The sequence below is a fragment of the Dreissena polymorpha genome, chromosome 1, assembly GCF_020536995.1.
Source record: "Dreissena polymorpha isolate Duluth1 chromosome 1, UMN_Dpol_1.0, whole genome shotgun sequence".
Taxonomy (NCBI): Eukaryota; Metazoa; Mollusca; class Bivalvia; order Myida; family Dreissenidae; genus Dreissena; species Dreissena polymorpha.
Window position 1 is genome coordinate 159,473,966 of NC_068355.1, and position 13,658 is coordinate 159,487,623.

The 13,658-nt window shown below is 32.8% G+C and overlaps 1 protein-coding gene across 2 annotated transcripts in view; it reads right to left on the reverse strand.

The window, feature by feature from the left end:
* The window catches only part of LOC127858159 (NUAK family SNF1-like kinase 1), a 38,002-nt gene that overhangs the window by 21,223 nt on the left and 3,121 nt on the right, over positions 1 to 13,658 (reverse strand). For both annotated transcript variants that reach the window (XM_052395138.1, XM_052395130.1), the window contains one exon: positions 5,380 to 5,500. In XM_052395138.1, coding sequence (XP_052251098.1) covers positions 5,380 to 5,500 — 121 coding nt within the window. The remainder of the gene's footprint in view (positions 1 to 5,379; positions 5,501 to 13,658) is intronic.

Genomic DNA, 13,658 nt, shown 5'->3' on the forward strand with positions numbered 1-13,658 from the left:
TATTTCCTGCGTTGGACAGTCATGCAGGGAGTTGTGGTCAGCAGTTACCTTTAATCCTCAGCTAGACACTGGTCAAATTCATTAAGAGTAGATATTGACAACTGACCATCTTATGGTTTCTTTATGTGACAATAAAAGACTTTGAGTAGATGGTCATTGATCAGTACAGGATATTGGGTGACCACTACACTGACCACAACTGTGGTTTATCAACCACTAACCATGCAGATGGCTTTAATTTGTGACTAGAAGATTTAACAGTGAATATGTAAGGGTCAGCTGTGGATTACATGACAGAACTAATCCCAAATGACTACTGATTATTTGTCATATTTAACCGATTGCAGTGGTATGGAATGCAGGCTTTATTCCACTCAGCCAATTAGTTCAGCCCCTGAGTCAGAATTAATGCATTACAAACAGAATTTCATATGAAGCAAGGTTAGGAAAAAACTCAAAGTGATTTTTTTTCATTTTGTAAAAAAATAGGCCAAGGTCTTTTGGGTTTGGAAAAATCGTGATGTTTGACTTAAAAATTGGGAAATTTAATTGTGTTGTCTTTTTATAATTTGGAATGGGGCTGAATTTTGGCAACAAATTTGACACACACACACACACACATACACACACAACACTGTCTTCTTTTTTTGAGCAAATTAAAATGCATAGGAGGATTTAAAAATAACTGTATGCTATGACAATTCTTCATAAAAATGAAAACACAATTAACATAACATACTGCGTATATTCCAATCTTTGGAAACAATTTTGTTTTTTAGTCTATTCTCATTAGCAGGTTTTTAGATCTCATTCTTGGATTTGTATAATGGTTGTTTTACTCTATTCGATTTTCTATATAATCAGAATAAATCAGAAGTAATTTAACCCCCTAACTCTCATATAACTGACACATCAACCATAAAGATGACTGTCAAAAATAGATATCTGAATTTTGGTACCAACAATTCCAGTCTTTTTTCAATAAAAAGTATTTAATACTGCCTATCAATACAAGTAATGATATACATATTTGCTTTTTATTTTTTACATATGTTATCATTTTAATACAATTAATACATTATACCAGTAGATCTAACAATTGTTTATGCTAAAGTGGCTTTGTCCAAATTGGGATAAAAGTCAATAACATTTTAAATGCCCAATAAAACAATCAGTTACTATTGGGATAAAAGTCAATAAAAATCAAAATGTCCAATAAAACAAATAAAACAATCAATTACAATTGGAATAAAAGTCAATAAAAATAGAAATGTTTTTTAAACAATCGATGTTAATTTGCTTTATTAGTTTCAAATCACATTCATCTGATATGACATCAGAATAAATAAAGTTCAAACCATAACTGACAAGAAAGCAAATATTGTAAAATTAGGATAATTTTCCAAAATTATTATCCCCACGCTTTTTGAAAAAAAGGTGGGGATATTGTGGTGATCTCCGCCGTCCGTCCGTCCGTCCGTCTGTCCGTCCGTCCGTCCTGGCCACTATCTCCTCCTACACTAAAAGCACTAGAACCTTGAAATTTACACACATGGTAGCTATGAGCATATGTGCGACGGTGCACTATTTGGAATTTTGATCTGACCCCTGGGTCAAAAGTTATAGGGGTTGGGGTGGGGCCGCGTCAGAAATTATCACTCATTTTTTTAGGTTATTTTACATTTACTTCTTTATTTCTACACCGATTCACTTCAAATTGATACTGGACCTCACCTATGACAATACGGTCAATCTCAACCATGCATGGCCCCATTCCCAACCCTGGGGCGCCCCGCCCACATAGGCCACACCCACCAAAAATTTCCATTTACTATAATTTTTTCTTTTTATACACGGATTCACTTCAAATTGATACTGAACTTTTGTTATGACATTAGGGTCAATCTCAACTATGCATGGCCCCAATCCCAACCCTGGGGCGCCCGCCCACATAGGCCACACCCACCAAAAAAATCCATTTACTATAAAAAAAATTTAGGTTATTTTACATTAACTTCTTCATTTCTACACTGATTCACTTCAAATTGATACTGAACCTCTCTTATGACAAAACGGTCAAACTCAACTATGCATGGCCCCGTTGCCAACCCTGGGGCGCCACGCCCACATAGACCACACCCGCCCAAAATTGCCTTTTACTATAATTTCTTCATTAATACACTGATTCACTTCAAATTGATACTGAACCTCTCTTATGACAATACGGTCAATCTCAACTATGCATGGCCCCATTACCAACCCTGGGGCACCCCGCCCACATAGGCCACACCCTCCCAAAATTGCCTTTTACTATAACTTCTTTATTTTTACACCCATTCACTTCTAATTGATACTGAACTTCTCTTATGACAATACAGTCAATCTCAACTATGCATGGCCCCATGATCAACCCTGGGGCGCCCTTGGGTCAAACATGCGGCGTGGGGATACGCGTCGGCCTCTGCCGCGCCATTTCTAGTTGCAATACTGTGAATGAAACTGTATAGAAAAGAACTTTTTTTCATCAAGGACCATTTCTAAAACAGGGCTAGCTGAGCTTCAGATAAGATGTTCTAATAAATCCAAACATAACTGCAGGAAAATACCTTTAAATCCTGGGTACAATACCCTTGAGATGAAAATTGGGAGCTGAACACAAATAAGATTAGGAACACAGTCAGGGATAAAGTCAGAAATACTGAATATTTGTGACAACTTTAAATTGCCTTAGTTGGCAACATCAATGGTCATATAAAGAAAAGTCGATAGCTTGAAAGTACGAATCACAACATGAGTTTCCTTTGATAATCTTAATAAATCTCCCAATGAATGGAACATTTTATCAGAAATTGTTGTCCTAAGATGTGACATTTTTGTAATTAATCTTATAAGATTTTGACTGCTGTGTTTAGTCTGTGAATGAACAAAGAAAAAACAAATAACCGATGGAAATAAATAAGTTAGGGGAGGTTTTGACAGGAAAAAAATGATTAAAGGATTTAACACAGAACCTGACTTTATTCAGATGTTCAGAAAATCAAAAGGTTTCTGACACCAACATCGATTTGATGGATTATCTGATAAACTCTGATCATGATATTTGTCAGAAAGCTCTTCTTCCTACAGTGGGGGAGGATTTACAGGGGTTACAGAGTGGTGGGGTGGGGGCTTATTAAAGTTCACTTTGTTTCATGTAGTGATCAATGTGAAGTGTTAACATACTGGAAAACTGCATCACATATTTATGGACTAAATGCTCAAAATTGTTTATTGATACTATAGGTAATATTTTATAGATAGGTCAACTTGGATACAAATGTATGTCTTATTGTCATACAAATGTTAAAAAAAATAATCACCTAAAATCAAACAAGCAGATCTGAATGAGGAAATATTTTTAAAACAACTTTCATCAGACACATAAATGCCTATAAAAACTAACCCAAGACCGTGTCTCCCATTTAAACCATAAAATGTCAATACAATTTGTCTTCATGTTTACTATCTGTCCATATATTGTTCAATTTGTCTTCATGTTTACTATCTGTCCAGATATTGTTCAATTTGTCTTCATGTTTACTATCTGTCCATATATTGTTCAAACAAAACCTTGTGCACAATGCTTATACTCTGCGTTGGCTTTAATTAGAGGAAAAAAATGAAGGAATATAACTTCCTCAATATTTCTGTGCAAATAATCATCAGCAGAAGCACCTTTTTTCAGATAGGACATTGAATGCTGAAAGCATATATTTGTTTAATTCAGAACCTTTCAATTCAATATTCCTAAATGATTTGGTTATTCCACCCATACTGAGCTTAACTTAATGCATTTTGGAGAAGTCATGAATAGAATCTTCTGGTTAAATGACTATATAATTATTATCCACGTATCACGTATCATGGCTATGGCATCTAAAATGCCATATGAAGAAATCAAAATGTTCCTTTCCTCCCCCCCCCCCCCTCTACTGCTTCCTACTCAGGGAACAAACTCTATACAAATTGCTGTCTGTCAAAAGTACTTGTTCTTCCTGGTAAACAGTTTCAGTCTTAACACATAAAGCTAAATACATTTAAACTTCATGTACATCTATCCTTATGTGAATGGACAAGGAGGCCCAAGTACAATTTAAATCATGATGTCATACTGGCATTAAATGCTCTCAAACCAACATCTCATTTTCACAATTAAAACAGGATAAAACTATTAATCTAGCTCATGTTACAATTTGATGGGAATTTTAAACAATTACAACAACAACTTCATTCATGACTTCGCGTAAAATTCCGCAACAATAAAACTTTACGTAACACAATACTAATTAGGATTTTTTGTTCCCAGGGCATGAGAAAATTACATAAAACGGCTGCAACATTGGCGTCATTAATAAAAAACTTTATAGTCATGGTATTTAGCATACCTGCAATACATCATTAGTGAATACAAAAAATTAAGGAGGAATGTTAAAATACAAAATGAAAGTGAATTGCATCCGCACAACAAGGCTAAACAATGGAAAGAGGGACTGTGAACGGCTGTACATTAGTTTTATCACATAAGGCATATGTTGTTATTACTTCCATCTGCCATCTCATAACCTTCCAAAGTAATTAAGTTAGATGTTTTCACAAATTCCATGATAATTAAACAAGAGGGCCATGATGGCCCTTAATTGCTCACCTGACTCACCAAATACAATCCCAACCCAGTTTTCATCAAGACATTCATCATTCTGACCAAATTTCATAAACATTGGATGAAAACTGTGACCTCTATTGTCTTCACAAGGATTTTCTAATATTTTACCTATTGACCTAGTTTTTGACCCCAGGTGACCAAAATACAATCCCAACCCAGATTGCATCAAGACAAACATTCTGACCAAATTTCATGAAGATTGGATGAAAACTGTGACCTCTATTGTCTACACAAGGTTTTTGTATTATTTGACCTAGTGACCTAGTTTTTGACCCCAGATGACCCAAATACAATCCCAATCCAGATTTCATCAAGATAAACATGCTGACCAAATTTCATTAAGATTGGATGAAAACTGTGACCTCTACTGTCTACACAAACATATTGTTGACGGACGGACGGACGGACGCACACATGCACGCACACACAACGGACGCCGGACATCACACGGTCACATAAGCTCACCATGTCACTTCGTGACAGGTGAGCTAAAAATCAAATAAAAAAAGATGTTTTATTTCAAATGGATCGAGTTTCAGTCAGATTGTCCTAAACTCTGTAACTATTAATATTGACTCTCTCAGCTTTCTCATCTATAAATATAAGCACAAAGAACCACCATCACATGCAGACATATTTGCCCCACAATTCTATGTGCATACTGCACTGAACCTTACCTTCCTTAATGTTGACCACATTTGGGTGCTCAATGTTGGACATAATTTTGATCTCCCGCCGAATTCTGTTCAAGTCATGCTCATCCCTGATCTTCGACTTTCGGATGTATTTGATGGCAACCTGCAAACAAAATTGAAGCTTAATATTATACTATTATAATACTATTATAATAAGTCATGAAATATAGATAATTATCAGAGTGAGAATTAAATTTGGTATTTCATATGTTTTTGTTCCAGAATTTCATACAGTATATGAAATAGACTGTCAATAACCCTGGACAAAAAAGGTGAAATTCTTTCACTGTTTTGACTTATCTTTGATATCAATGTGTTGGTTGTAAAACTGTTGTATCTGATAGAGATTTGTTCACTAGAAAAAAAAACAGTTTTCTACTCAACTCTCAAAATTATATAATGAGTATTAATCAATTTCTCACTGAATGACCTGTCTTTATAGTTTATACATATTGCCTTATTTTTTCCTATCATTATGAATGAAAATATGTGAATTCCTAAGCTTTGTTCCATCCAATGTGACAAATTACTGCTGTCAAACGTCAACACAGAGAAACTGTTTTTTGAAAGAAAATTATTTTTTGACCTGTCAAAAAACCCTTCAAATACTGTGATAACCATCACAATATAGACACCTCCAAAAAATACTATTATTCACTTACCCTTTCAAACAGTGTTGATAGTAAGAAAACATAAAGGGCAATGTGTTATTACTGTATTGAGGATAGTTCAACACTTCAAAAGGGGTTAATTGAAAACAGCTTAAGCAATTAGATTCGTTTGAATTATTGTTTGCCATGACACGAGCAGAAAAGATGTACTTGCAGCATAGACCCTTAATGTTATGAGATACCTTTTTGGGGAGCACAAAGTATTAATTAAAAAAGGTGACATGCTATGGACAAAGACATTTCACTAACAAAGATAGTTATCTCCTTAACGTTTGTTCAAATTGCCGTCAGTCTGGTGTCACTGTATTCCCAGCAATACATTTACCCATTACCTCTTAGATACGTATTTTCACGCATTTGTAGTCCCTTAGAAAGTTATATTTATGAACTTTCTTACTAGATTCAAGTTTTTAAGACTTAATCTCCAAACCTTTAATACTAATGAGCATCAAACAGCATAAAACCTGAACAGACTGCCAGTTACTCACAGGCTGTGTTGGTATTATGCTGTTTGCTCATAGATATTTTTAACTTGGCTCTGAGTGGGAAAGGATTAAAATACAAAGCATTAATTACTTGTCAGAAAAGTTTATAAGGAAGAAAGAGGAGAAAATTAAAACATTCATTCTTAAGCACATTAAAACCTTGAATATTGATATGGAACTCACATAGTAATACCGTAATTATTAGTCTTGCATTTTCAAAATATTCATAAATAAACTAAACAGGGAATTTGGGTCGTAGCTAGTTTTTACTTCAAACCACATTTGGGACAAGGTTACAGCAAATCAGCTCTATTAAATTTAATTTTCTTAAAAAAAAAACTATTTGTTGGCACTCTTTAGACCAATTTGGAGAACTGTCAATTGCCAATTTCCCATTGCTAACAATCAGCGGAATGACTCTTCCATGTAACAGACATTAATTTCACCACAAACAGGTGTTGAAGATCAAAAGCTGCAAAAGTTAAAGAACACCTGTCTTAAGAAGTCTTTATTAGGGATAATTTCCCTAACTGCAAGGTTCTACAGAATTACGCAGACAAACAAATAAAAACCGCAGATTGTAAATTTGAAAATGTGCCATAAAAAGTTGAAAAAGATTGAGTAATCGATGCAATTATCATTCGTTTTTTTATAGCAATAAATATAATAATGAATTATTACAGGTTTCTCTAAAAAGCATTTGGAAGCCTCTGGAAGACAGCAATTATGCAGAAGTGAGTCGTTTAGGTGTACTATTCTTTTAAAATGAAAATTGCTTAAAATAGTGCAAATATTTGGCTACATTCCCAGGTCACTGGGGTACTTATACAGTTCATACATTTCCAGGTCACTGGGGTACTTATAAGTTCATACATTTCCCGGTCACTGGGGTATTTATACAGTTCATACATTTCCAGGTCACTGGGGTACTTATACAGTTCATACATTTCCAGGTCACTGGGGTACTTATACAGTTCATAACAATTTACATTGCGCCTGACAAAAATTAAAGAAGTGTAAAGTACCCAAACTTTTGATTACTACAAAACACTTTGGAGATTGCATGAGCTACAATGCATGAGCTACAACTCTGAAAACCAATGGTTATTTATGGAAATATTTTGTCATCAAACAAAAATCTGCTTAACAACAAGAAAACAGCCAGTTGGAAGTCATTCTACATTTTAGACATGAACATTGTACATGTTTAAATGTCACCTTATAAATGTTCCGTGCAGTGTTATAAATGTTCCGTGCAGTGTTATAAATGTTCCGTGCAGTGTTATAAATGTTCCGTGCAGTGTTATAAATGTTCCGTGCAGTGTTATAAATGTTCCGTGCAGTGTTATAAATGTTCCGTGCAGTGTTATAAATGTTCCGTGCAGTGTTATAAATGTTCCGTGCAGTGTTATAAATGTTCCGTGCAGTGTTATAAATGTTCCGTGCAGTGTTATAAATGTTCCGTGCAGTGTTATAAATGTTCCGTGCAGTGTTATAAATGTTCCGTGCAGTGTTATAAATGTTCCGTGCAGTGTTATAAATGTTCCGTGCAGTGTTATAAATGTTCCGTGCAGTGTTATAAATGTTCCGTGCAGTGTTATAAATGTTCCGTGCAGTGTTATAAATGTTCCGTGCAGTGTTATAAATGTTCCGTGCAGTGTTATAAATGTTCCGTGCAGTGTTATAAATGTTCCGTGCAGTGTCAGCTACAAGTACTTCAAGTTTCATTGAATAAGATTTTATTCTATTCAAATGATACATATTTAACGGATTTAAAACTCGACTGTTGTACACATGTTTCCATCGACAACAGTTACAAATATTGCTCTTTTCTATCTCCTTACCATGAACATAGAACCAAATATCAACAAATAGCCCCAGACAGACTGTCAGTAACCATGCAGAGCATGTAACCCAAGATTAACTTATTAAATTATAGTGTAATTTGACGCCCAACTTAAACAATAGTCAATGATACAGGTAAACACTACATGAAGAAGGTACACCCCCACTAATATACATGATTCATAACAATGTATTCAAGAGTTAAAACAGAATCATGACATAAGGAGTTTCTGAGTAACATATGAAAGAAAGTTTGTTAACCACCTCATTGAAATAAAAGATAACCTTTATACTGCCTTATATGCCTTCAAGTATTGGATTTCATTACCTAAACTCTTTATTATCACCAACAGTGAAACAACTAAGCAAGGTGGGATTTTAAAGAATTAGAAGACATAAAGAGTAGCTGAAAAATGAACTTCGTATAAACTTGACCAAACGTGAGGTTGACAATGATGATACTGACACTGATGGTGATGATAATAATTCCACTGCATTGAAGGAAATTCCTTACTTGATATTTAGAATGGTTAAAAAGTAGAGGTATCGCATTTCTTGAATACATAATTATATAATTATCTTAGCACAATCACAATAACATAAAAATAAATATTTGGCCACATCAAGTATTAACCCAATCAATGCGGTCATTATTCTTACCTAATTTTAATATTGCCAATGTGAATCATGAGCAATAAAATATGCCCACAACAAACCCGTACACTATTTATACCCTATCATTAATCAATTTGCAAAAAAATCTCAAAATAAACAGAATGAAAATGATTTATCTTCTCCCATTAGCGTTTCATCTTACCTCAACAAATCAAAAGAACTTTCACAAAAAATATATAGTGGAGGACAAATACCTTTCCAATTACACATTATGCAAAACATTTATAAATAACTTATATTTACACACACTGATAATTAAAGGAAACAACGCCCACATAATGCTCAAGGATGTTAAACATTGGATCAGATAGTCTTGAGATTTTTTACCTCAAATATTTAAATGTATTTCAAAGGATTTATCTTCCACAATAGCTCACTGTGTTGATTTGAGAAATCCTTCTAATGTAAAATTTCTTTATTAATACTTTAGATATTAACTTGCCATTCACATTGATCTTTCTGGTTTGATTAGATTGCCCTTAGAATGATTTTCAAATGGCTGGATTAAACAATCTCAGGAATGTCAAACCTTGGGCACATGTTGTAAAATTATCTTTGATTGGAATGTAAATTATCACTTTAGATATCTGCACCTTTCATCCAAATTATACAACATTTGATTTGTAGGATACAATAATATACGTCATTTGGGGATTTACCAACTTAGTACTTAGTGTCCATGTAATTACAATTACCTATAGCATGCCAAAGATCATTTTTAATGAATATAAAAAATAATTTGGATAATTAATCTCTTTAAAACATATCTTAAATGTCACATGTTGTTACATTTCATTTTAGGGTCAATAATATTGTGATTGGAAAATGCAGTACCAAGTGTTGTTGAAGAAAGTTCATGCTTGTTTTCCACCCTTTTATGCATTATTTTGAACTATTTATTTGAATCTAGTATGAATAACTATCTCCAAGCATATTGGAAACAACAGAATTATTTTTTTTACAGATTTCTAACCATTGCATTTCCATTAATCTCCTAAACCAATAACTCTTCAATGAGCCTGTAATATTAAGTAATGTTACATTTATGCCCTCCACAAAATACCTGATTGATAAAACCTTAGATATCCGCCCTGTGAACATCAAAATGACTAATTTTTTACATAGCTGAGGGAATTAATTTAAATAGTGATTATGAAATAATAATATTACATCTAAAGACCAATTGTCAAAAGTAAATAGCTGGTAACTTAAATGTAATTTTGTGGTCAGCTACTGGTTAACTATCTGTATAATAATCTTCCTGCATGATAGTATTATGACTAAGGACATGACTTCGGGCTGAAATGTTTGACAATTGCCACGGTAATAATAGCCAATCAGAACAATCAATCTGATTTTTTTCTACCTTCAAGCTAAAGCGTGTTCCTATTTAACAGTCATGGCATATTTAAATACAAATATATCCTCATTTTTACTTCATTGTGATTCACCTATTCATGATCATTTCAGCAGATAATGATAGTAAGGTAATTGAAAGTTTTATTACCACATTTTTTTAAATGAAATGTGTAGTTTTTTACGCTTTTTGATCTTTAATCATTTATCAAATGGAAAAAAGTAATAATTATTTTATTTTGAAATCAAACATATTACGTTAACTCATTAACATCTTAATGATGAAATATTCAAAGGATCACAAATGTTTATTAGATTTCCTATTGGAAGAAACTTATTGTCATTTTCTCATTAACATAGCCATCACTGACATTGGCGTTACTACTGACAAAGTGAATGAAATATTTGATCCCATTAATATAAAGGCCATCACATTTTAACGACAATCAGATTTCACGGTCTTAAACACAGAACATGGCTTGGTGACAATTCACCATCTGTACCAATTATAGGACCAATCAAAATCAATATCCAGACTATCCCATCATGCTTCAGTGAGCCTTAGGAATTCGTCTGCGGCTAGAAATCATTGATTTTTCAAACAATTTGAAAAGTGTTTGTTTTAAAGAGCCAATATCACTTCATTTTGTGAAAGATGTTAACACTTAAGCATGACGTTATTTTACACCTGTTCACTTTAAACATTTAGGTAAAAACTCATAAAATGTCTTCATTAAGGAATATCAAAAAGAATAAAACTGTTAAATGAACATGGGAGAAATTTATAAGCATTTTGACTGGAACATACAATTTTGAAAAAGTTTTCATTTATTTATTAGAGCAAAATATTGATGAATGACCCATTCAAATGTGTTCATATTCAGGGTGTCAAATAAATTAAATAACAAATCATAATTATGATCTAATAAATCCTCACAAATATAAAACTGAGGAAAAAGTCTTAAAGGGGCCTTTTCACGTTTGGGTAAATTGACAAAATTGATAAAAGTTGCTTCAGATTCGCAAATGTTCATTTTAGTTATGATATTTGTGAGGAAACAGTAATACTGAACATTTACCATGCTCTAAAATAGCCATTATATGCATCTTTTGACGATTTAAAAACCCGAAAATTATAAAGCGTTGCAACGCGAAACGAATTAATAATTTGGAGAGTTCTGTTGTTGTCGTTATATTCTTTGAAACTACAAGGATTGCTTATACAAAGTATAAAATACATCTGGCATTGCATCCGGAAGGATGGCCGAGTGGTCTAAGTGGTAAACTTTTTACACCAGGACTCCAGGGGTCAGTGGTTTGAGCCCTTCAGAGGGTTACCTTTTTTTCTTTTTTAAATTTTATTCTTGATTTTAACTTGAGCTTTTTATATCTTATGTTTACATTTATCAATATTAAGCATTTTATGACAAACTTCAAAACATGCCAAAATCTGTGAAAAGGCCCCTTTAAGACTTATTTTTATTTTTTATGTAAGAAACTGAAAGATATACAAAATAGGCGAATTGTGACATTTCAAACACAATTTTGAATATTACTTTGCTTCTATGTCTAGCCTGTCACAATTATCAACAGTAATAAAAACAAATAAAAAACAAATAAGAAATAGATGAAGATATTGCTTAATAAAACGGTAGATTTGTGTATGTAGCCCTGGCCAAAACAATACATGTATATGCCGCAGCATGTGGTTACATAGTAATATGAAAGTCTAGCCATAATTAATTCATAGACATTAACAGTCTTTAATAATTATTGCCATTAAGTGGTCTATAAACCTGTAAATAAATCAATTTCAGAAACTACATAACAGCTTAGGACACTAATTTCATTAATGAGTAACTTGACAACTGTTATTATTGCAACCAATAACGTTAGACATATTGCACGTCAAAAGTAGACATGTGGTTGCGTGACCCTGTCTAAACATTACTCAGTCTTACATCAGAAATTGAGATTTTAACAGATCTGCTTACAGAAAGTAATGTTGGTCAGAGTTGAAATAAATTATATCCTTTATAAACTGACTGAATTTATAGGTAGCCCCTTACTAGTGCAGATGAATCAAAAGCATGCATGCACTTGACCATGGGAGGATTTTATTTAACTATTCAGACATAGTGGGACCAAGCAAAGATGCAATCAGAATGGTTATTTCAAGTGTATTTTATATGCATCATGACCACAAAAATCATTAATTTGGAATGTACAAGTATGATAAAGTGTGCAAAATTACTAGGAACTGGTGTACCCTAAAAATAAAAAATATGGGGTTCTTTTAATAATAAGACAAATATTTCAATCATACCATTATTTCAATCACATAAATTATTAGCATTAATAACTATTAATATTTTTTAATTTCTATGATAAACATCATGAGTTGTATCTTTTAATTTGCTGTAGGTTTTATTTTTCAGAACAAAACACTTTCACCCAATTAATAATAAGCAGTCTGGCCAAATAAACACCTGCACAGCTATAATACATTCTTTTAGAAGTTGGTTTTAAAATGCGCTTCACACTTATGTCCCTGGTATTTAATCAATTATGAATGCCACTGCGGGTGTGATTTCAAATTGCTTTTAAGATGACCTGTTATTTTTTACACAATGTACAACCAAATTAAAGAGAATACCTAAACACTTAAGCTAAAACCTTAAAGGCACAGGATCCTTTAAAGATAAACTTAGTAAACAGATTTTGATTTTATTATCTTGATACTTTCGATAAGATGGCAATTCTTATAAAAACATTAAATATGTGCTTATTGGGACAAAAATATACTGATTGCCTTAACTGACTTGCTACTAAAAATAAAATGGAATTTAACCTTATAAAATACAAGCTTTCAATTTAATTAAAATAAATCGTGCATTCAACCCATGAGAATGCATACTATTACCAATTTATATAATGAGTGCTGTATACTGTTACTTCTAAGAAATGAAATACTGCATCAGAACTACAAAAATAAATGTACATTCGTTCATTTCAATCCACCTGTTATTGTTTTTTACAACATCTACTTATAAAAAAAGCATAACATCTTAATGAGGACACAAACTGCGTAATAATTATGTTTAAAAAAAATGTAATATTAAAAAGCATTATAAACTGTAAACATGTATTAAAACTGTGCAGGTTTTAGCTTATTTCCTAAAAAGAATGTATAATAATGAGCAATTAAGATTGTTTGATAGGCTGATGA